Consider the following 26,282-nt stretch of genomic DNA (forward strand, 5'->3'; position numbering starts at 1 on the left):
GGAAGTCTTATTTATAGTTCCTGTTAACTTGACAATTGGCTCGAGGGAAAACTCAGCCGGGGAGATACGAAGATTATACCAAGTGGATTTGACACGTTCCTCAGTCTCTGACTGAGTAAGACTGTGTAAACAGAAGTAAGTTTGACCTAAATGTAGTAAACGTGTGTCGATTATTGTGTCGCAATTCGCCTGCACGGACACTTTGCGTCCCTGCTCAGGTCACAGTGGACTGTCATCTTTGCGCACTGTCACTTGTTGAGCCGTGTTAAACATTAAGCTAAATATCGCTTGTTGATTTTCTTTCTGAACAAACTTACCTAATATATTGGTAAGATATTTGCAAGAAGACATGCCAGAGTAATTTAGCTTTGGTGTGGTTTGTCGCAGGTGATGATAGCATAATGGATATCCACGGAGTTTAAGAGCAGCAGCGGATTTTGGGAGCACCGCTTGACGAGCGCTAATCTGACGCTGGATATCACTGCAATGACGGAGTCCTCCAAACCGCCTTTAGGGTAAGTCTCTTAAAACAACAACAAAAAACAAATCTCAAAGCTTCCAGACATTTATCTTAGGAGAAACTTTATGAAAGAAATTCTTTTATTCTAACTCGGACTTTGGCGTAGCTTCAACTCATAACTAGCATTAATGTCTTTATAAATAGCAACACCGTTCAGCACTGCCCTAAATGTCTTATGTGTTATGCTATATTATTATTATTATTGTAGAATTATTGTAGATTTTTTGTCAGTCCATTCAAAAATGGTTCATACTGTCTGCAAGTTCACTTAAAACCACATATTTAGCCTTTGTGCTGACAAAAGAGAGAATGTTCCAGCAGCTCATCCTCTGTGCCACACACAGAGGAGCAAATTTAAACGGTGCGTTTGGTTGTTAGAGAAGAGACAGACAAAGAGCTGGTGGTGGTGGAAAGACAACTGTAAACAGTGTTACCCACAGTGCCCCTGTGTTGTCACTGAGTTTCTTTTGGCCTTTCACCGTCATATTTTGAGCAATGTGTTGCTACCACTGCTGCCTAATAAGTTGAGTAAATCCATCCATTTCCTTATACTGGATGTCTGCTGTAGAAACACTGTTTTTTTTTGCGTAGAGCAATGTGGCTCAGTAGTGTTGTTTTTTCCCCTCATCCATTCTTCTTCTTCTTTATCACATGCTGTTTACTGTATGGACAGAGATCACCTGATCACCCTTTAACAAACAAGCCGTTATCATCACTTACAAATTAGATTCCCAAAATATGCTTCTGTTGAATGCAAGTGGCAAAATGGCCTTGGCTGTCCGCATGTTATTGTGATGTGGTAGAAGTATAAAGACTAAACACAGTACAGTTTGTTTCTCTCATGAAACAAAGTTTATTAAAGTTTATAAGCTGAATCACAGCCTTTAACTATCTCAGTATTATAAGCTTAACTGGGCATGTTGTGTGATTAGATTTAGTATGGGAAGGTGTCAAGAGGAATGCTCTTCAACCGAGACAGTACTCCCACCCACCAGTCCACAGTGGATTCGGTTAATGTGGACTAGGAATGAAGATTTGAGCTCATCAAACATCCACTCTTGACTCCTTCTACCTCAGGCCCCAGATGTTTTAATCCTTTCTATATTCTGTAGGTGTACAGAAATGGCCGCACAGCAGTGTAGTAAAGTTTGGGTGTTCTTCAGTGGGACTACCAGTCGGATTTGATACTGTAAAAGCAGTACTGATGAGGTGAATAAGGTTTGCTTTTTTCCCCTCTGGTCTTTAAAGTAAAGGTTCCTTTAACCAGATATGCTTAATTACAGTGATTTCAGACACTTAAGAGCTTTTTGGCCAAATTACAAAGTCGACTGGTCAGAGAGTCAGCTGGCAGTGGAACCAAAATGCCTTTTTATCCAGTGTGTGTGTGTGTGTGTGTGTGTGACATTTCTCTCTATATAAATTACCATGACAACTCCTTTTGTGTTGAGATCTCTCTTTCGTCATCACACAGAGAGCAGCTGCTTTACTACCACAGTCCAAATGAAACACAACTCATGAAACTACACTAAGACACACTGCATGGTCACTGAGCAGACAAATAAGGAAGAGACTGCTCTTTTGTGGTAACACTGTTGTACCTGGCCATTGAAATCCGAGCAGTGGGTGCGTTTGTGTGCGTGAATGTGTGCTGGTGCTTAGAACTCCTGAGTGTGTCCTTCAGGATGAGTGCTGGGAAGATTATCTGAGCTTTAAAAACCTACAATTATGGATTCAACAGGCAACTGCCCCTGTTAAGTGGCAACATGACTTCCCACAATGCACTGAGAGTAGGATTATCTAAAGACACCTGCTCCCGATTGACTGTTTGCTCCTTAAACGAGTTTGTGTTAATTACTTTTAGACTTGTTATACCCCTTAAAGTCTGCAGTGCACACACCACAGTCTTAATTAGCACAGTGCTGTTTTCCTTTGCATGTCTGGACCTGGTATATTTATGGAAGTTTGTCTGTGTACTTGTTTTTGTGTGCTGAGTGAGGTTTAAATCCAGAAACCTCAGATTAATGTAACATGGTCCTAATTCAAGGATCTACTCTCGCAGAAGCAATAAGGAAGTGGGAGACTCATTAAGGCGAAACCACTTAAATAAATTCACAGCATTCCTCCCTTGTGTTTTAGGCAAACTTCAAAGTGCTTTAGTGTGCTGTTGGAGGTTTAGTAGAGGTTTTCATTGTTTCTGTTTGTCTTTTCTGGAGACGCAGTCATGTGTGACGTCAGAACTTTAACTTTGGTAACACAATTCAGCCTCCAGTAATGCTCATCCACCCAAAACCTCACAGTTGCAGTATTTCACTTTGCCTCCTAAGGTGCAAAGAGACTGATTGTTTTATCTGTTGTTTGTGACACACTTGTTTTTGTCTGTTTATAACGTGGCGATTTTACTGTTAATTACAGTATAGTATTACAAGTGGCTGTCCATTTATCCTCAGCCCACACCCAGAGATAATTACTAGCTGCCAAACTTTTCTGTCTCTCTGTGCCCATCTGGGAGATCAACACCAGTTACTAGCTGCAGTGTAAATGTTCATTCATTTCAGTTGCACGCAACTAAAATGTTAGGCTTGCTGTTTGCATAATATTTGAATGCCAGGTGTGTCTCTGGGTCCATACAGTCTATACAGTTACTTAAAATAGAAAATGGTATTGTAATGTTATCCCTTATCCTAGCAGGGGTTCCTTTCCAACCTACACACCCTTCACAGAATCTGCTCTATATAGAAGTTTAAGGTTCATGTGGTCAGCCACTAGCTCAGCACTGCTGACTAAGGGAGTTCCCTCCTTTTTTTTTCTATTTTGCTGGAAGGCTGTACTGTACTTTTAGCACAAGGACAGTGTAGCACAGCTGGATATGTAAGATATTTTTTCATGATAGATTAAATTTAACTCTTCTGAAATTTGAGAGAGTGTACTTGAGGCTATGTGTCGTTGGCAGTGGCATCTGGTTTTATCTGCATCTATCTCACAGACTGACCTGTTTTAAATAGAGAGGGTGTGGATGCACTGCTTCCACAAACGTTTTCAGTAAAAAGGTCGACACACTGGTTGAACACGTTGGATGAAAAGCATACAATATAACCTTATTTAAACTAATGTCTAATTCGGCATCAGTGTGTGGTCAAAGCGTCACACAAGGCCTATATTTGTTAAGCAGTTAATAAGTTAATTTAAGTGATTAAAGAGCCTTTTCATTAACAGCTGCAGTGAGGTCTGTTGTGGGTAATGTTCCAAGTAGGAGTCTATTAAAGGCCAGGAACAATAAGATGTAATTAATAGGTCTGTGGTACAATCTGGATTCACAATTGTTCTGGGTCTGTGTACAGTTAAAGCAGCAGTGGTGCTCTAAATGTGTTCACTCCAAAGCTATGATACCATGCTATATTAGAAACATCTGAGATATTTCAACTGTCTGTTTTTATAGACTATTTTGTTCCTAGAACTCCATTACACTATCAACAGTACCGTACTCTGTCTCTTTTTAACACAAAAGAACCCGCAGACACCTTTTACAGCAACATACTTCCTGTATATTTAACAGGGATGTACAGTAGACGGTGTCTGTAATATGCAGCTGTTATGGGCTGCTCAGATTTATTTCTGGAAGCCTGCTGTCATTTGTTAGTCACTGTGGTATGTGTGTTTGTCAGAAAGGAAGACAGACGGGCTGCATGTGTTTGAGGGATAGGCTCCTACGACACAACACCATAAGAGTGGGATAGCTTGATAAAGACCACACAACCTTGCACATTAATGAATTGCCAGTGATTTTCAGAGTCACGTGTGTCCCATGTTAGACCACTGTGGTATCCATTTACTTTTCACATGCTGTTTTGTTAACCACATGTTACAAGACAACCATCTTCCATGTGCAACAGGCGTCTTTGGAAATTTCTTGCCACCCATGACCTGTCATGACCATAATATTTTACATCCATATTTATATGATCATCAGTTGTCTTGAAAATGTGAACACTACTGTCATTTCCCATGCAAGGATGAGTTAAGTCAAGAAAGCAGGCGTGGTGATTAAATGTTGCTGTTATAGTTTATAACTCAGAAATCCCATTTCATGCTTAATGTAACTGAAACTTTACACTGATTTGTTCTGTTTTTCACATCAAATGAACCTGGGTGTTTGTAATTCTGTATCACCAGTGTTTTCTTTCTGGTTTCTGCAGTAGGAGCTCTCGCTAATTGAACAAGCAGCTTAGGGAATAGAGAAGAAACTAATTAGTATTTCCTGCTGCTCTCCTTCTACATTCCGTCTCTACTCCATTTCTCGCTATTGTTGCTCTTTACTCATACTCTTTTATATTCCTCATGATCTCCATCCATCTGAGACTTTGTGACCTCCTTTACTAATCACTTGTTCTCTGCCTTTGGCCAGTTTGCCAGCCAGGAGCTTTACTTTGGAGCTGGAGTAAAGAGATTTTGACTCTAAAACTATGTTTTAGCAGACATTAGATGTGTTTTTTGAAGATACCTGTGCGGACAGTAGAACAAGTTATCTTCCTGTTCCTATTCTTGTAGAGTTAATGTTGCACAGTCACGAGCAGACTACATGACTACATGTGTCAAGAAAGGTTAGGTAAGGATAGAGAAGGAGCGGACTGATAGAGTGGAGTGGTGTTACAGTAAGTGTTTAGGTGTGAAATAGATACTCCAGGATTACAGGTTGCTGACACAGCTTGAGGTCATTTCAAATGCATCCTGGTTGTAAAACCTGCAGATGACTGTTAAGGAGTGTAAGCAAGCTAATTAATCCCTGTGAGTCACAAATCATTTACCACCTGAGGTATGATGTCTTTTTATCTCCCTGGGGTTATTATGTTATTGTTACTGACTCTGCACTCCTATTGAACAGACTGAGTCTAACTTCAGTTGATAATCAGGTAACAAAATAGCATTGCACTACTACTGCGTTCTTAAAATAAACGCTGGAGCCTCTCATAACACATCACACTGAATTGAGTGTTTAATATAGTTGCAATTTGTATACAAATACAAATACAAATGTAGTAAAAGTATTTGCATTTAGTGTAAAGCATTTACAAGATTATCTAATTATTCACATTTTAGGACAAGTTGTTACCTGCAACCACAGATGTACTATGCCATAAAATCTGTGCTACTAGTAGTGACATAATTTCATTATCTATCGAAGTCATTCGATTCACTTTGCTCTGTTGTTGCGACTTTCTAGCTGGCTGTAGTGGCAGGGGCAGTAGTGTGGCTGTTTATACAGAGGGTTAGGCTTGCATTATCAGAGTCAGTTGACTTGGCATTTAAGTGGGGCGGGGTTTTAACCACATAGCTAGTAATATGAGCATCAAGGCATATGCTGAATTAGGTGGTTGCGTGCCTAGCAACAGCAAACAGATGCTTCACAAAGGTCACATGTGTCCATATGCTGCTTGCAGAAACATCTTTTTACTGCCCTCCTCCCTCCTTCTTTGCTTTCTGTCCCTGTTCTGACCATGTTTCTCCCAGTCACTCTGCCGGGCCGTTATGTGCATGCATCCAAAATCCACAGCTGCTGCTAAACTGAGGTCTGCTCTCTTCCACGGTCAAGTGGTGTAAATATAGGTTGCCATAGGGACACCATGACACCCAAAGGGGTATGCTGGTTAGGTAGCAAGATAGTGTTTGTGTCTGTTGGAGTGTGAGGAGAGCAGCTGAGTGTCCAGGATGTATGCCATTCACACTGTGTCCAATGCACAATAGGAGGTGAAAACTCAAGTGTGCCACTGACAACTGTGGGTTTGCTGCGGTTCTGATCTGCATGTGTTAGTACTCAAGTGGGTGTGTGTTCTTCAAGAGATTCAAACATGCTTCGATAAAACTCCTCTGTCCTCTTATTTGTCCTTGTAAAGGTCTTGCAGTACAGGTTGCAATTTTAGTGTGGATGTTACACAAACTACTGATGAAAATATTTTTTACTTGAATACCAATGTCGCACATTGTTTATGTTATGTTAAAGTGTGTCACAGAATGTAGGACAGTTGGCACTGTGTTTGTGTCCCATTAATCCTCTCTTCTCATTAGAGGATAGTAATTCATTGTTTCAGTCATCCTATTATTGAATCTGCTTGTCTGTGAGTGGTAATACATTGCACTGAAACATTTTCACAGACTTTGTAAGTTGGTCTAGAGAATATGTGTGTTTTTCTGTTGCTATGCCATGCATATTATAGGTATAAGTATCAAACTAAAAAAAAAGTTTCACCTATAAAATCCAGAGTACTGGTCCTAGTGCTGTATCTGGAGGTATGATGATATGAATCCTTTAATAACACAGCTGACAACAATGTGTCAGTCTACTGAAACGAGAGGCTGGTTTGGTAAGGGTGGTGCTGACAACACAATTCTGAGCATACACCAAAATATTCCAATATTTTTGTAAGTGTAGGAACATTTTAGGTTGTGTTTCCATGGCTGGGATAAATATAATCACTGACACTTACATTTTTCCCCCAGCAGAAAAAGTCTCCAGTGTGTCTGAGTAGTGTTATGCCATTCAACAAACAGAAGTCATCTGACTTTGACGCACTTGGATTTACAGAGCACTGGCACTGTTTGCAGTGATCTTGCCAAAGTTGTAATTTCTTTTCTACATGCTACAAATATTAAACACCTGATGGAACAGGTGTATCCTGGGTATCTTGATCAATATTGTGTTTGGGGCATGGTGGAGGTAGTCTGATACACATAATCAAACACTTACATACACTTTGTGTAGTCACTGAGACTAATCTGTGTTATTTTGTATTCTTCTTGATAAGTATGCTTGTATGACTAAAAAGTAATTATTTAAATAGTAAAACCTGCAAGACCTATCTGTCATAAATATGTCAGAGCTACAACAGCTGTTCCTGTTCAAAGAAAAGGTGCTTTAATAGAGGCTCATGACGGATATCTTTGTAAATAGTGTTTAGTCAAAGGGAACTGAGGGGTTCAAAAATGTCCATTAGTAACCTTCTGTATGTTTGTGAGAGCCCATTTGTAACTCAGTCCCCTGTAACAGCTCGGCACTTACTGCCCCCCTGTGCCAGAACAGGGTTTCCTGCTTTTGGTTCCCTGCTTCTCCTTTACTCTCCCACTCTTTCTCTCTCTATTTACGTTCATTCTAACTCTGTGGGAGACAGGGCTTTTCCTAAAGGAGCCTTTGTGTGGGTTTGAGAGAGGGAAAGAAAGAGAGGGAGAGAGAGAGAGAGAGAGAGAGAGAGAGAGGGAGACTGCAATGTTACTGTGGGACAAACACCAAGTGAGTGAGAGAGGGGGATACTAGCTGACTGTGTTAAGCCTGGCCAGGGCCCAGTCACACAGTTTCACAGAGCCCAGTTCTGTTTACCTTCAAAGACACAGACTCACCAGGAAAATACAAAGATCTCACATTCACAGGTCTCTAAGCATTAAAATAAATGTTCTATCTATATAGTGTTTTTAAGTGCACTTTCAGTCAGGGACTTTGCAGTTAATGGAAATGATCAGCACTGTAGTTTCACTCCAAACGAGAGATTTATTAACACTGTCAAATTCTCAAGTGTAGTCTGTCACTCCCATGATGCATCTATTGAAAACTGCTTTCTACATTGCATAATGAGGCAATGACTCCTGTTGATATCTGACTGTTAATGGTTAACTTTGGCCAGGTTAGAGTCCGCTCACTGTGCTAGGTTGATGTGCATTCTTCCTTTGCTGTGCTGCAGTCTCCTTTTGCAAGGATAGCAGATTAGACAACACCGGATTACCCACTTGTACACACACAGTCTTTGGGAGAGTATCCTTAGAACAGGATTCATAAATTTTCAGATTTGTAGCACATTTGGAACACTTACTCAACACCAAGACGTGAGTAGCGGTGGTTAATATTCGTGAGTGCTGAAATGTGTTGTATAGAATTCAATGTGTATATGAATGTTATGTATTGCTTCTTAGAGAATGTGTTTGATTTCTGTCTAATCAGCTGTCTCTGTCATGCTGAGTACACTTTTTTTTACAAAATGTACAGATAGTGGTATCTTGTCAGCATGTCCCTGACATGTGGTACATGCTTCAAAATTGACATTTTTAAATGGTTTCTGTTGTTCAATAAAACCTGTGACTTTCAACCAAACATTCATATTTTTATTAGTCAGTTACGTTGCTGTCATCAATGTTTTGATGACGCCTTTAGTGGGCTGACACCATGATATTCATTTTAAAGCTTTTTATTGGCAGATACTGATGACATGCTGATATCATCGTGCATTCCTGGGTGGGGAGTGTTGTTTCTGGCAAGACAAAATTTTGTTAAAGTTATTTTAAGAAGTTGGAGAGAGCATTATTAGAGGGGGTTTGTTAGAAAATATCAGCTAGGAACAGATTAAACAGCTGCATCAACTTGATAACCACAATGATGCCTTAACATATTTATATAATGTTACATAATCTAAGAGAAGGGTTGTGTCACAAACAAAGAGACACAAAAAAGCCATCTGTATTCAGGCAGCTCCTGAGGTGGTAGCACACTCAAACAAAACAAAATTATCTCCATAATATGCTGTGGTCAAATCGATGAATGAGAATGGTGAATTCATTGCATTTGATTTTAGATTATACTACTACAAAAGTAGTATAAATTATGGGAAACAACAGCAAACTCCTAAAAACTTTTTTTCTGTGTGTCTTTGAAATCATTTTCACCCAGGAGGAAAATGAAGCCACGTGCCCCACCTCCACCGCAGGCCCCGCAACCTGCTCCACGCCACATCTTCAGAAACACTGTGCCTGATGGGGGAGGGACATCAAACATGGATGCCAAGGAGAATATACTCAGGCCCACTGTGGACTTACAGTTAACCCTACCACAAGGATGCCAAGTTTCTGTAACGGAGGATGGAAGGTAAGATGAAAGGAAAGGACAGCAATAAACACTCAGATGTCTCTGATTTTTGTTATATGTGACTATCGGTGCATTTGTTTCTAAAACATCCAGTGTGGTCTACTATAAAAAAATGTGCTGCCAGACAAACAGTGTGAGGTCGGTTTGTTGCTCTTGGGTCCATTTTGCTTGCTGTGTCTGTGGGGCCTTATCAAGGGGTCTCAGAGGTTTGCCTGAGGGCGACGCTATACTGTAGAGGGTTAGGCACAAGCTTTGACCCACTAATGGTTTCTGTCCCTAATGAGGTTCTCTTCTTTGGTGCAGAAAATCAGGGATGTCTCCCTGATACAGGACAACAAGACACAAGACAATAAACATTGAGAAAAGTTAGGCCAGTAGGTGTCTCTGTCATACTACTCTCTTGTGTAGAAAAAGTGAATTGGTTTTTCAATATCTTATAATTTACACACAGTCTTTTTGTCGTACTGCTGAAACAATTTCTTTTCAAATTGTGAGAAGTACTGTCTACTTTGTATTTTATTATGCTGTGGTCACCGTATCATTAGTTTGTGATTTAATTGTGCAAGCTTTTGACACAACACTAACAACACTGGGGTCTGCTGAGTGTCTTTGTTCTCGTGTTCTATTGTTTAGATATTATGCTTAATTATGTAATATGTGTCAAAACATAGCTCCATTGGATCCATTGTATCATGTATTCAGTACAGGACTAGATCATTTCATTGAGATAGTCATTGTGTTGTGGTTTGTTTTGGATAAATCTGATCACCTTAAGAACTACATCAGACACTGAGTCTGTTGATTGCAGATTTCCATTTTTAGCTGTATACTGTGTTCCTGTGTTCGTGATTGTCAATGGTGTGCTTTGTAGTGGTATCTCCCTCGGTTCTGTCATCTGATCTGGCTGTTCCCAGAAAACATTGGAGACTGTCTCTTGGTTTCTTTATCTGAGGATTGACAGGTAGTACTATAGGCCTCCTCATCAACAAACCACCGCAAACCTATTATTTTTGTATGTCACTGCTATGTTCCTCCTGTTTATGCTTTACAAAACTAGGATCTAAATAAATCTTAAATCATGTTTTTTTCTAATCTGCATTTAGAAGTGAGTTTGTGAACACATATATTTTTGTGCGGAGCTTCAGGTTTTAGTCCCCCCCCATTCATTTCGTGTTTGTCTATAAAAATTTCTCACCCTGTTAGAGTGTGTCTGTTTTATTTTATTCTCTTTGCTGCAGCAAGTTAGGCTTTGTAACCCTATCTTCTGTCCTTCCTCCCTCTCTTTCTCTTCCCATCTCCTCCTCTGTTTCTTTCTTCTACACACACACACACACACACACCACACACATATGCACACGCACACTTTCCCTCTCACCCCTTTTCTCTCTCAGTAAAGCACTGATGGACCTGTTGGTCGAGCTGTGCTGTCGCCACCACCTGAATCCATCACTACACACACTGGAGCTTTTTTCGCCTGAGGGGCAGCCTATGGGGTTCAAGCCCAATGCACTGCTTGGCTCCCTCAACGTGGCCTGTGTCGTCATCAAGGAGAAAGTCTGGGAGGAGAAAGTGGTGCGCAGACCAGCGCCAAAAGTGCCAGAGGTGAGTTGCAGTGGAGCGTAAATACTGTGATCTGAATCTTTTGTCATGTGTTTGGCATGCTGGAATTTCTACTGTTGGTACGGCATAATTAAAAAAACCTTCAAACAATTTGGTCTTCTTTTTAGGACCTAAATGCTTGTGTGTTTTGATTGCTGTGATATTTAGCTCTTATGTTCGTACACAAGAACATAAAAAAATCTCATCATATAGTCATCCCTATATGCAGTTGTATTTTGCATGAAGCAGTAAAGATTAATACCGGAGAAGAGCTTTTCTCCAGTATAATAGATTTTTTTCATCAGCATGCATTACAGTTTTATACCCTGAAGCCTTATGTAATGTCTGTCCCTCCCATCTTTATCTTTTACTACTGACCACTGGCAGACAGCAAGGCCAGTCAAACCTATAAGGGCCCGTGCTAAGGTAGGAAGCTGGTTGGTATTAAACCGGCCAGAATGCTGAAGTCTCTGAGTTTTTAAACCCTGTTTCTTTAATGTCTTTTTGCATTTCCTTCATATTCAGGCCCCTCTCTCGTCTGTTTTTACAGTTCACTATTACAAACATTTTAACTCCCTTTTCTCTGGTTCTCCTTCACTCTCCTCCTACAGTTTGAATATTTGATGAGTGCCTTACCTTTAGTTACCATGCATTATTTCTCTGCTCTTCTCAGGGCTCAATGGCTGCTCTCTCTCCTTTTGACCCTACCTGGCCTCAGGCCAAAGGCTGACACTATTTCAGACACTGCTGTCAGTCATTCCTCCTCTCTGTTTTATTTCACATCTCACTGTACCACCAGCAGTTAAAATGTATTGCTGAAACACTGTGCATTCGAGTATTAGATATACGCTGCTATAATGAATTAGCAAGGCTTAGAAAGATTTTTATTCAACCTAATAATTATTGTCTTTGATGGAATTATTATTATTATTGTTATTTCTAATATGAATTGGTAAGAAATGCATTAAAATGGTGAAGCTAATAATATGTGATTATCATCGGACCTTGGCAGGAGACCTGAAGTCATTGTTCTGTTCATTGTTCCTCTAAAGTAATGCAGAATGTTGAATGTTTTTATTGAATGTATTTGCTGGATGATTGTTATCTACATAATTCACAGCTTTGAATAGATACAAGTAAAACATCATGATCATTTACAGTACTTCCACGCATACACAGTCAAATTTCAGAAACCAAAGTTTAACCTGGAGTTACTCATTGCTTTTTTTATATTTAGATGTTTTTCCTACTGTGCTCTTCTCCTCCCACATACTGTACATGCTTTGTTCTTATTCTACAGGAAAATAAAAGTTACAGCTAACAAGTCAGTTATACATAGGCCTACATTTTTTTGTAAGTAAGTAATATTTCTACTGTATCTTGAGAAAGCAGTTCTTTAAGCTGAAGGTGACATTTCAGAGTTTGTTATCTACCTGCATAAAACTGTTAAATCAGTAATTTGTTGTACATACGTGAACAGTAGGAGGGCTGCCATTTTGAGTAGTCTTAATAATGTTGTATCACTTCCAATCTTTTTTTAAGGTATCAGACATTCAGTAATTTGATTTGAGTGTCTAATATTCTCCATCATTCTTTTCGCTTTGTATCAGAAAACTGTACGCTTGATGGTGAACTACCACGGCAGCCAGAAGGCTGTGGTGCGTGTGAACCCCTTGGTACCACTCCAGGCTCTGATTCCGGTCATCTGTGACAAGTGTGAGTTTGATCCTGCACACATTTTGCTCCTGAAGGACAGCGTGAGCCGTCACGAGTGGCCACTGGATAAATCTCTGACAGAACTGGGCATCAAGGAGCTCTACATTCATGATCCAAGTCTAGGTAAATCTTAATTATGTGATGTGCTTTTCTTGGGGTGTTGGGGTGTGCTGGGGGCTCAGTCACTTCTAAATTCAGCAGTGTATGGCACTATATAGAATAGACTATAGAATGGACTTACTGAGCTATTGTGTCCAAGTTTTTGCTTCTGGCTTGCAACCGTCATACCTGAATCTTGGGATAGGATATCAGTGAATTTGAAGGTTTTTGTAAACATGTATGATGCATATACAAACGGATACAAGGCAAATGTTATGATCAGAAGAGTAGCACAGTAATAAGTACTTAATGGTCAGGGGTCCACTATCCATCCATTATCCATTTGTATTGCCCTCTGCTGGATGAGCAGGGCACACTGTCCCATTGCCTTTTGCTTACTGCTTTCCAGAGTGTATAATGTACATTTAGCAAAAAGATAAGATACAATGTACTGTGCATTGCATGCAGTTAGCAGTAGGGAAAGGTATTATTGTACCCCTGCAGACCCAGGGGTACAATAACAGCATACATATTAGACATCTTTTATCAGGTTGAATTACACCCAAAGATTTGATGTTGAGGTTTATTACAATAGTGACAGTCGATACCCACTAATGACAGTTTGGTGTTACAGCTTGTAATTTGTGGTTACTAATAATAAAGACAGGAACATTGAGTACATTGTTGGCAGAACTGAAGAAGCCACTTGGGGGAGTGGCAAAGCATCTTCAAAAACAATCCTTGAGTCCAGTTGCCTCGATTTAAACACTTAGAAATCACTATGACCTGGATGAATGAGAGCATCCACAGATATATTGTTGGCATACTGGCACATACAGTGTACAAGCTAGCATGAGGCTAGATTGTTAGACATTTTATTATGTATTTGATACAGTCAAACATTGTTATGTAAAGGTTGGATTTTAGTCAGGAGACAAAGGAGAATTAACCCTGTATTATTATTATTATTATTGTCATGTCATAAGGAAAATCTACAAATAGTTACAAGTACAAATAGTTTGTCTTTCTCCGGTTGTGTTGTGGTGCCACCAACATGTGGAAACAACAGATTAATTGGTTCTTTGTAATGCGGGTCCATTATCCATTAATAACTTTAATGTTTTTTTTTTAAACCTTGTCATGTTTTCCAGTTTTCCAGCCTAAAATGGCTTCTGCCCCTGCTCTTAACTACCGGTACTCAGGTATTAGTTGGAAGTCTTGTCTATCCTTGTGTTAGTACCACTCAAATCCATGTAGCTGATTAACCCCAATATACTGTGGCTTGCTCATTAACCCTGCTATGTTACTGCATTGGACATGCGTGTTGTTGTTTGTAAGTCATCAGAAAGATAAAAATTGTCACCTGCGGTGATATCTTCTTAAATGATTCATTCTTAGAGTAGTTTGCCTTTGCTCCCTTTAGGAAGCCGTGTGAGTAGTAGAACTTTGGGACCTTTAAAATGGTAGTTCACCTTCTCTCCCTGTCCTTGAATACTGTGAATACTGTTACAAGCAGGCATTTCTTGCACTTTGTAGTCTGAGCAGATTTGATAGGCGTGACTAGAGAAAAATACAGTTACAGCGCCCTCTCCTGAGAAAAACCAAAATGCTTCTCTAAGCAGCTCCTCTGATGAAAGCTGAATGTCCAATGTGTCTAAAGTTGCCAAAAAATACATGTAAACTCTGCAATTTTACATCTATTTTAATGTCCACAAAAATACCGCACAGTAATAAGGTCAGTCTGTAACAGGTCACATTAACAAGGACCTGGAAAAACATTTATGGGAGCTTGACCTGTTAATTTATTTGTATTTATTCTCCCATAATTGCACCAGCATCTCCGATTACTGTCTAATAGTATATAAAAAACATCATATTAAATACAATAGTAATAGTAATTAACTAGTAATTGAAATCCTGCAAAACCACTGTGATTTTGTGTTTAACCTAATTAATCTATGCATGATGGTGTAATGTCTACCAAAGTCACACTTCTTCTTAGTGACCTTGTTTCCCACCCTGTTTAATGTGGTGCCAACATTGTCATGTGCAATTCCTCTCCTCCTCTTGCCTTTCCCTTTCCTCTTTTAGACTACATACACTCCAGTACTTCAAGTTTGGGAAGACCAGGAAAGAAAGGCCTCCTGGGTATCTTCAATTTCAGCAGGAGGAAATCAAAGGTATGACTCTGATTGTTGTATTTTTACAACAGGCTGTACTGTGCTGGCTGTTTAGATCTTAGCGTATCTCAGTTTAACAAGTGGACTTAATGTTTTAGTTAGTTGTAGTTTATATTGGTATGAAGTGTATGCAGTAAACAACCAAGTAACTTGTGACTTACTTTATTAAAAACAACATTAATATTTTGTTGTATCACATGTGGATCATAGGAATGTAAGACTGGAGTATTTTGCAGACTAACCTTGAGCAGTGCATGCTTTTAATCTGATATCTGAGGCAAGCTAAATGCATGCATGAACAGTTGACTGCTGCATGTTAGCTGTGCCTTCCATTTGCAGACAGAGACATCTATGGACATGGATGACTGTGATGATAAAATATTCCAAAATACAGACACACAATCTGATGTAAGTATTACTAACGTCGCCTGCAATGTGCAGAAGTACTATAAAATCATCTTAACTCATTAATGAGGTATTCTAAACATATGCTCACAGTCGACAAAAAAATAACACAAACACTTGTCTATTATGTAAAATTAAAAATGCGACAGTACAGCATACATTTCTGTCTAACATATATTGATTAAGTGTGTGGGTCTACATTGGCTGTTCAGTATTATTTTAAGTGCATATAATACCAATTAAAAGAACTGAATCAGATTTACTAGCATGACCTATGAAGTGTTGACATTATTGCTTAAATTGTAATAAAATATATATTGTCCCTAAAATAAATAGTCAGGATATTAATTAATACAATGCCAAATATTTTTTCTGTAATACACTGAACCATACAATAATAATAGCAATATTAACGAAAGATAAGTCGGTCGTGTGTGATTTGTGAAATCATCTAGATTTAATCTCACAGCATAAATTTCCGTTGCTCACAATGTGTTGTTGAGTTGTTGTCATGTGTGTTGATGTCCTCCAGAGGGCAGCATCCCTCTCCAAAATCTTGTTGAACAGATTGTCAGACCCCTAATTACTTTTCTTTTCTACATATTAGCATTACTGTTAATTAAAAATAATTAAATTGTCGAACTAATAAATACTAATTTAAATTATGATAAATAATATTGATTACTGGTCTCTTAGGAAGTCATTCTACAGCTATTTGACTGGTGATTCAGAACCAAAAGATTCAGCTCTGCAAACAATTCATAAATATAGCTTTTTTTGATCAGAATAAACCCTGACAACCTAATATTAAGGGTTTTATTCCAAGAGACCACTCCCCACGGCCATTTCAGTGTTAACCAGATGCTGATTTGATGCTGCAGTAAGCAGCACTCTACCTGATACAGCCATAACTCAATCAATTTGGCTTTTGATTGTATTAGCTTGAAAAAGAGCCTCTGGCTCACTATAGTGTTTCACTGAGCTCAAAACCTATTGTTCGACTCCACCCTTGTATCTGTGTCCTGTTTTTTCCTCAACATTAACATTGTCAATATTATCATGTTCTTCTTTTACAACTTAACTGTCATCATCTTTTATTGCCTTGATCATTCAATGTACCTTCTTCACATATTTCCCAAGGACATTAATAAATTAGGGAAAGACAGGGAAGTGAAATGGCACCAGAGCATGAATTAATCATTAAAACGGTTACAAACACAGCACAAAGTTGAGCATATTTTGTTCAATGTATAAGTAAAATTTCAATTTTAGCAGCTATCTTGCCCTTCCCAGTGGCTTTAATGTAGATAGGCTTTTTCTTTGTGATATGATTGTTTCTCAGTCAGTCATTGTTATCAGACCACACACATGCATTAGCACACACACACACAGTGCTATCAGCCTGAAGGTATCAGATTACCCTACCTTGGCTACATTAGCACTAAAAGCCCAGCCTCTTATCTCTAATTGTTCATTAGGGGCTTAACTACTGTGTGTGTTGGTCAGTGAGTAAGTGTGTGGTCTTAAAGCAGCATGATGACAGGCCAGTGCTGACTCCGATGCAGACATAGTATAAGATGTTTCAACACATAGGGACAACAGGAAAACATATACAAATTATATCAAGTTTATTCTAATATGTATACACAAATAACTACTATACTGAGATTTTCATAGCCACTTGTGCATTATAATAAGAAAGGAATAGGGAGACTGTGCAAAAAGGTGGAAGAGAAGCAGGATAATTTGCACATATCCTTTCAATTCAAGATAACAGATCTTATGCTGCCAAAAATACCAGAGCATATTACTTGTTTGAGCTCATCACCAAAAGTGTCCTTAATCCCAAGGCACTGTTTACTGAGTTATCTACTCTACTTTCCCTAATTTTGTTTAAAGTACACAACACCAGAGATTGTATCTGCGAGTAGTCTATTACGGTACTCTGAAATCTCTAACCCATCACACTGCCTGAACCTCATCCTTGTATAAATGCAGATCTTCATCTGTTTTTGTGATAGGATTCTTTTCTTTAAAGAAAGTTCCTGTAGCATTTTGTCAGACATCAATATCTCCCTGCTAACATTTCACACACTCACACACACTTTCTCAGCCAGCTACAATAACATAACATAACATAACATAACATATACCTCTAATGATAGAAATAAACAGTATAAACATTATTTACAGGAAATAGGAATATAAAATGTAAGTACAAACAAATTATCACTATTGGGTTGTTGACAGATGAGACTTAAAACAAACAAGAAAGGACAGTAAATCATTATGGTTGCCCACAAAATTGTTACATTTTCTGTGTATACTTTTACCTTTAATTAAATATATGTAGCTTAGTTTTTGTAGCTTAGTCTTCAAAGTATTTAAAAATTGTGATAAACTAAATGTAATCAGTAGAATATGATTCTGTCCTGTCTGAATGAAATTATGTCTGCTAATTACAGGTTATTTGATATTTATTAGCAGCTGTGGTTAGTTGTGGAACAAGCCTTTCAAGTACTGAAAGGAATCCCCATGAGGTACAGAATGTAAGCCATGATCCTAGATGTGCAGAGGTTCAGTAGAAAGCTTGGGTTTTCCCAAGTGTTAAAGTCCTTTTTTTCAGTTTTTCTCTCTGGCTGTTATGACAGATTTCAGATTGTTTGCCAGGGTAGAGAAGTAGAGGAGTAGAAGAGAGCAGGTGGAAAAAGTCACATAGAGTTCATGTGAATTTTCTGCTTTGAACATTATTTTTTGGTGAGAAAAAAGTTTGTGTGTGTGTGTGTGTTCAAATTGAAACCACATCAGTCCTTTCTTTCAGCTTTCAACATTTCTTTTTGTTCTGTCAGCCTCTGAATCCCCCACCCCACCCCACCCCATTCCATTTCCCTTGCCCCACTCTTACACCCATCAGTCCATGGATTTGTCAGTCACACAGTATATTGAACTGTTGAGAAACCTGTCCAATCTAATCTAGGAAATAATTTATATTCAGCTGTAAATAGTACAATAGATTATTGATTATTTTGTATTTGCATTGATGCTCTTCAGTGAAGGGTGGTGTATTAAATGATTGATGCTCAGACGTTAAAAAGTACAACAAGTTTAAACAATCAATTTCTCCCTCTCTCTTCGAACCCCTTGTCACTTTAGCCTCAATGGATGGCAGCAGGTTTCCCCCACAAAATTATCATTGGGCAGGCTGCAAAAATCATCAGATCAACTGTCAAAACACATTTTAATCTGAAGGAACAACAGGCATGCTAGAGTTTTCTCCTTGAGGGTTTTTTCAAAGGTAGTGCTCTATTCCCAACCCTCCCTGCTGTGAGATGTTCTAACCTTGGGCCCAATTAATTCTAATGACCTGAATCTCATGTTCCTTTTTGTCCTGCTTTTATGCTGTATCCAGGCATTGTCTGAACTCATCAATTAATCTGCATTAAAACACTTTTCTTTTCTTCAATCATGGGGGTGTGAGCTGTGGTTCGGTGCTCCTGTTGTGCCAAGGCTCTGTACCAAGCTGAGCCACGGGAAGGTTCAGATTTTCAGGAGCATTTTAGGCTTTCTTTGATCAGATATCAAAAACCATTTTTCATTTCAGCACTTTAGTCAGGAGCAGCCACCCTTTGAAAATGTGGTTACACATTCGGCTTGATCAAATAAATGTTGCAATAATTGTCATGATTGAAGAATGGACCATATCTTTCATGTGCATGTGCAATTCCTCCTAAATCGTGCAGTTGTCAGTTTTTACACTAAAGTGAACACTGCCAGTACTGTGAGTCCAACCCATTCTTTTAACAGGATAACCCACTGCGTGACAGTTTTCAAAAGAAAAGAGACTTTGAAATAAAAGTTTTTTATCTTTGGTTTTTATGCCAGTGACAGCCTTGGCCTGTTCTCAGGTTGGCTGACTGTTGCATTTTTGTTCAAACTAATAGGAACAAGAAAAAGAATTTATTTGTGACAAAATAGTCCATAGGTGAAAAAATGATGCCATTTTTTTACCTGAAAGGTCAGAGTTCAATGTCAGTATGTGTGAATTTTCTGCTTTTTAGCTCATGGCTAGCATATCAACATGCAGCTGAAATTGCAAAATATACTTTGAATTCATATTTACAGTGCATATGTCAGCCTGACTTCACCACCTATATTTATCACGTTGCCCACAGGGTCTGTCCTCAGTGTCAGGAGTCCCGAGCATAGAGGATCGGCCCAGCAACTTGGGCCAGTCTCAGTCTGCCATGAATATTCCCAGGTTGTCTCCCAAAGCTGATACCAAGAAGAGGAGGGCCCCAGCGCCACCCAGTGCTCCGACACCCAGCATGGGACTCACCAGCTTTGACAGCTACCAGGTAAGTAGATCAAGTGGCTGTGGATTTGTATGTGTGCTCAGGTATAGACACATCACTGATTATTTGCATACAAATAAATAAAAAAGTTATGTGTGTATATATATATATATATATATATATATATATATATATATATATATATATATATATATATATATATATATATATATATATATATATATATATATATATATATATATATATATATATATATAGGGTTAAATCCCTCATGATTTACCTGAAAGGGTGTATCGGAAACCTGCTATCTCTCTGACGCAGTCTCTCCTTTGGGTGTTTTGGCCTCAAAGTCACAGTGACCTGTATTGCTTACATTAGATCAACAGCTCCCTGCAGTCTCATTATAGTGTTATGGCGGCATGCTGGGAAATGTTGTTTAGCAACCAACATCCTTCCTCCTCTGATAATAAGTTTTGTTTATTTTGAGGAGCCGGTGTTCTTGATGTTATTGAGCCAAACTTTTGCTCTCAGCATAACATGGAAAATAGTGTTATCCTCCTTAGCTTAATTAGCCAAAATGAACAAAGCACAGGGGAGCAGAAAACATTTCTGATAAATGTTGTGTGATGAGAATAGACAGTGAAAGCGGTACCAGTTCAGGAAAACCACAATGCCTTTTAAAATATACCACAAATACAGGAGTTATTACTAGTTTCCATCCACTCATAACCTGCCTATTGAGTTAAGTGAAAATGCTTCACTTGGCACTTCTTTAACATCTGTTTTCTTTTAACTCCAATATTAAGCGCCTAACTGCTCTAAATATTTTTAGTGTTGCAAACTGTGAGGTAGTAATTTATCTGTTTACCTGTCAGATTAAGAGCTATGACAGACACCACGGCTAAAAAGCCGAGACACCACAGGGACTCACAGGGGCAGCCAGACAGAACAGTACTTGAGAAGGTTATCTGAGGACATGATGACTGGTCTAATAATAAATTTCCCCATCTCGCTGTTATGTCTTCTCTGAACTGCTACCCTGTCTGATCACAATGTGTCATGTATATTTATGTGTCTGCGCAATTGCAAGGTCATTCTGTGGTGCAGGACATCTCTCATGTTTCACATCTCTGTTTTCTAGTGGTGCTTGTTGAGTAGAGATTGAGGACAGGCTACCAATGTGTGCAGCTTGTGTTATCAACTGTTCAGCCTCAGGTCAACAGGTGATAGAGTTGTCTAAACATGTGGGTATCTTACACTGTGCAGTAACAACAAAATATCTGTCTGTAAAAACTGGGATTTCTGGTCAGCATAGTCATTGAATGAAAGCATTAGATGGTTTAAATTATGGACTGATGTTTGCCAATGTTATCTGAGGACACAACATAAGTGTGAGGTGTTCAAAGATTAGCAGCATGCTTGACCTGCATTTGTTGTGTGAATGTGATTAATAAAGATTTAGTTTCATGACAACAGTGCCATAGCAGCCAGGTCTTATCAGGACAGTTTTCCAGGGGCATTGGCATTAAAAGAGCTCTGCATGACTTGAATCTGTGGAACAATTGTACTTGTCAAATCACATCACATCACATCACAATCAGAAGTACTTTCCCATTTACATGAAATCTGGCATTGTAGTTGCTGGAGGCAGTATGAAGCTACACTAAAATAACAGGCACACTGCTTGTCAAATGAGAAGCGCATCATGTTCTTAAAGTTCAAGCTCAAGTGAAAAACAAATGTCACGCCACAAGTTTTAATTGTGCAGACAGTTTGCCTTGTTGAATGCGCACATAATTGTCGAATGTGACCATAGTTTTTGCTGTATTTCTGGATTTTACAGTTTGTTTGAGAGTGTTTGTATAGTGTGAGAACATATTCGTGTGTGTGTGTCTGTCTGAGAGAGAGGAGGATTAGGTACATGATAGCAGGACATCTGAGGACAGTTCTCTGTGATGACTGCCCTCATTACAGACCTCCCTCTGTGCAGAACAAGCTTAGGTAGTCAACTAATTATGACTTACAAGACACAGTAATGGACACTGACATTGCAATATAAGCTATAAGAATGATGAGATTGTTATAACGAAGCTAAATGGATTTAAATAGCCATTGGAGGAGGAGAGATCACTGTGGGCGGTCATTTAAATCATAATAGGATCATATTTAGATTAACGTCAATGGCATAATTAGGGGCAGGATCTTTTTTTTTTTATTGTTGACTATAGAAATATTGTTCAAAGTCTAAGCTACATATTTAGGGCAATGTGACAAGCCAGCAGTCAATTCAAACCTCAATGTCCATTAGAAATACCAGGATAAGTGGAGTTTTTGCTGGACTAGAGAACACAAATACCAACTACTAAAGTTATCAATAGTAACACTAGAAACTGAAAAACAGCAACTCTATACAGGGCCTATTATGTTTTAGGTTTATGGAACCTCTTGGGAAAAGGTTTGATTGCAGACAGGCAATTAGTTACAATTTGAAATCTCACAACTACATGTCACTAAATCCTGCACACTGGTGCTTTAATAATTTGTTATACAACACTTACAGTAATAAAAGCTCACTGACCTTTTTGAGGTCTAAGGGCCTGTTTTTTTTATATACCGCAGTGAGAAGGAGGATAGATAGACAATACATTTTTTCCAGGAAGTTAATATTAAAGTCATCATGGAGTCACACAAGTCTGCAGTCAGCTCAACAATTAACAATCTCTGTATGTCTTTATGAGAGCTGCACTTAATTTCATTGTTTTTTGGAACACTGAGTTCAACAAAACAGCCTTGTTTTTCTCCAGAAGTGATAGGCAATCTGTTATTGTGGTCTGGAACGGAAGCCATGTCTACTTTGCCTCTTGTGACAAAGGCGATGAGAGAACTTCTGAACTTTCTGTTTCACTGTTCAGTAAAAGGAGGCGTTTCTTAAGTAAGATCTGTGTTCTTAAGTGGTATTATGTATACAGTACATAAAAAGTCAAAGGCTAAACAACTAAAGCAGAGACTGAAAGGGAAAGTCAAAAGAAGGTAATGTAAGCTGTATGAGGGCTGTAGATGTGTGTTTGGGTTGTGCAACATTAACAATGTATTAGCTTGGGGGCCATGTTTCCAAAATGCAGTACAGCATGAAATCTGTTTGGCATGACCTTAACATTGCCCTCACCTTGCAGAAGGAGGACACGATAGGGTAAAAGTTAGCCAGAGGACAAGCTGCATTAAAGAGCAAGGGTGAAGGAGTAATAAGATCAGCAACACTAAGCAGGGTGACTGAAAGTTTGTAAAAACACCTGCAACTCTCCTGAATCACATTACCCATTGCAAAATGTGGAGTTTAGTCTTTTATTACACTTTTCCTGTTCCCATATTTTATTTTCTTGACAATATTCGCTGCTTTTTTCACTGGACTAATTTAGATTATTAGGTGGTCTCAATAGCAGTGTATAGATGAACAGTAAATTGGCATTTCTTGATTGTCCCAGCAGTGTTTTGTGAACTTAAATTAAGAGAAAGGTAATATGTCCTCAAGAGTAAAAGTTTTGAGAAAGAAATGATCTCATCTTTGTTTGCTGAGAAAGTTGAAATTAAAACCGAAAAGAATTCAAAAACAGAGCAAAAAACTTTTGTATCTGTTGATCAGGTTGGTTGAGTTTGCCTTCTTGACTCTGCACTCACTCTGCAAAGTAGTTGGCAGCAGAGGGAGGCTTTTTAACTGCCATCCATCAGTCCTTTCTGCAACGGTAGCTGCCTTGCTTTGGTCAAACTGGCTAGACAAATCACATCATTGCAGCTGGATCTGTGTGGATAAATATAAATATATGTGGATAAATGTCACTTTTAGCGTTTTTTTCTTCCTTCCTCTGGCTTTGGTTAGATAAGGATATGACAAATCATGCTAGTAAAAGAAGAGTGGAAGGATGTTTTACCATTTGCTACAGTGACACACTGTATTGTTCCATGTTTTTGGATGATGAATGTGTTTTTTTTAAAAAAAATCATTTTGGGAACGGAAATAAAAACATTTTACTGGTGCCAAAGTCAGTAGGCAGCACCTTCCTGTACTTTCATCCATCCTTCCTTTAGCGCCATTGTTTTTGTTAATGTGTACTCCAGCTGAAAACGGCAGGTGTTCTGGCCTCAAGCAGAGCAATGTGCATTTTACTTTACATCCCTCTTCAAAATGGCCCTGATCTTACTGACAAGCAACTAGATTGTAGCTTGTCAACAGAGTTGTCAGTTTGAACCTACTGTATATATAAGATACACTAGTGTGTATCTTAGTGTACATCAGTGTTAAATAAAAGCAATAATTTAGAAACCAAATCATCCTAGGATTTTTGGATGTTATTGACATAATGTTTATCCCTATAACAGGGAAAATAGTTTTAGGTTGTCTATTGTGAACCTACATACAGTATATCATATGAAGCTGAATTAATAACTATAATATAATCAGTGTTAAGTCATAATGATTGCTGTGTATTGCATGCCTACTCTTTGTTCTTCTTGTGGTGACTGAGAGCTGCTATAGGAAGATATTAAAATGTTTCTATTTGTATGGACGGGCCTTGAAGATTGTCAAAGTGTGAGAGAGGGCCAGGTTTAGGGGAACATGTCCCCTTTGCCATGCCACCTGTATGTATCTGTTTGCTCTTGAAGCTTTTAAAACATCTTCCACGTATGTTTGTGTCAGTGTCAAACTGTGTGAAAGTATCTGTGTGTGTGTGTCTGTGTCTGTGGCTGTACATATGTTTTCCTTTAAACATGTGGATTTATAGCAAAGGGATTTACAGCACAAATAAACATTACAGACATTCAAAGCATTTTTCCTTGATTATTTTACAGCATTTGAGTGCTTAATGCATAAAACAATAACCAGCATCTCTGCTTTGTATAGCTGTGGCGGGACAATGTGCATCGCTCCTGTTGCACATGGTCTGCAGGTGGAACAGATAGGCTACCTACTGTCTTCACATGGCTATAAATAAAGGAAAGGCTTTTAATACTACCTGATGTGGGTAACAATGCTTGTCGTTTATTGGTCTTAGGTTCGTCTGTCACTAAAATGTTGTGTTATATTTCTGCACATGCTCAACTGGTCATGTCTGTAAGTTTTTAACAGCACTAACGATTTTAAGGCTGGATTAATGATTTCACTGTCACTGATCTTATAATGTGAGACATTGATCCTCTTTAACAAACATGAATGATAAAAATGTGCAAGATTGACTGCAGAAGTCTTTACATGCACACTTAAAGCCGGTTTATTCTAGTCACATTGCTCCCATGTTTCTGTTTCTACAAGCACCCAAGCTTTGATTCTCCAGCTGCTGACCCATAATGCCCTGTGCATTTGAATGTCACTATAAATGTAGGAAAGGGTGAAGAAAACATTTAATTTGAGTAGGTTAGTAGGACAAAGTGGACGACAATGGAATTGGGTCAGCCATGTTTCTCCTCATCTTCATCTTCACCCCCTCTTTTCTCATCCCACGCACATTGTTAACATAACATAACTCATTTTTATTGTACATTCTAAACCACAAATGGTCATTATGACACACAAAAACCCAAACACACTCTAATTGTTCTCGCTACTGTTTGGATGTTTTTGACCTTGGTGGCCTCACTGTGTTCAGACAGTTCAGCTGCTATTATTATCTCTGACACGCACGTACAGACACATGCAGGCACATGCGTTTGCACATACATATGCACTCATTAATATACTCATGCATGTTGACATGTGCAAGCACACACATGTACAGTGTGTTCCCTCCTTTCCTTTAACATGCACATACTCCATTTCACATTCCACATTAGCACTGAATGTTGCCCTGTTACAAAGCCCCTCACCCATCAAGAGTCCTCCAAAACAACTGATGAATGGTCACGCCACCAGGTTGAAACCTCCTTGGGTGGCCCTATCTGATTAACATGCTCCAACATGGGGCCCTTTGCCTCTCAAACCATTAGAGTGGAAAATTTAATGGACAACCCAGGCTGTCCTGGTATAGCCTTGTGTACTTTTGTGTAAATATGCATTGTCTACAACACAAAAAACAATGTATTATTGCAGCATATTCTCATTTTTCTTTTACTTTTGAGTTTATGTATACAAAATGACCCATTTTTACTGCAGGACTTCTCAGTCCAGAAAAACAATCCAAATTCCATTTGTGAGACAAAAACAGTTCTGCAGAGAACAGGAAAGCTTGAATGGCTGTAATCAAGTTCTATATTTTGCTATTGTTAATGGGATCGCTAAAAAACAAACACAATCAGTTAGGTGAAAACAAGGAAGTTCCATAATCAGATGCTAATGATGCCCTTACATCCTTTCTTATTCATCCTTTTTTCTAGAACTAGTGCTAAAAGATGTTTAGAAATTTAGCATCCATAAAAGTTATCTATAGAACGGACTATGTAGAAATGAAAAAATCCCTTTCTGTTTAAAAGCCTCTGTGTAATGTATAATTAATCAATTTCAACATCAACAGGAATGAAAGAGCAACTGCGTGTGTATCTGTGTCACAGTATGATCTTCCACA

The 26,282-nt window shown here is 38.6% G+C and overlaps 1 protein-coding gene across 6 annotated transcripts in view; it reads left to right on the plus strand.

Annotated features, from left to right (window-relative positions):
• The window catches only part of cobl (cordon-bleu WH2 repeat protein), a 41,542-nt gene continuing 15,260 nt past the window's right edge, over positions 1–26,282 (plus strand). For 2 of the 6 annotated variants that reach the window (XM_028425151.1, XM_028425156.1), the window contains exons 1-9: positions 1–135; positions 388–515; positions 9,225–9,419; positions 10,811–11,021; positions 12,629–12,857; positions 13,985–14,035; positions 14,925–15,013; positions 15,353–15,421; positions 19,591–19,773. In XM_028425151.1, the coding sequence (XP_028280952.1) occupies positions 487–515; positions 9,225–9,419; positions 10,811–11,021; positions 12,629–12,857; positions 13,985–14,035; positions 14,925–15,013; positions 15,353–15,421; positions 19,591–19,773 (1,056 nt within the window). In that variant the 5' untranslated portion in view covers positions 1–135; positions 388–486. Of the gene's footprint in view, positions 136–387; positions 516–8,246; positions 8,387–9,224; positions 9,420–10,810; positions 11,022–12,628; positions 12,858–13,984; positions 14,036–14,924; positions 15,014–15,352; positions 15,422–19,590; positions 19,774–26,282 lie in introns of those variants that run through there. The other 4 variants (XM_028425154.1, XM_028425153.1, XM_028425152.1 and 1 more) reach the window with 4 other exon arrangements.

The sequence above is a fragment of the Parambassis ranga genome, chromosome 16, assembly GCF_900634625.1.
Source record: "Parambassis ranga chromosome 16, fParRan2.1, whole genome shotgun sequence".
Classification (NCBI taxonomy): Eukaryota; Metazoa; Chordata; class Actinopteri; family Ambassidae; genus Parambassis; species Parambassis ranga.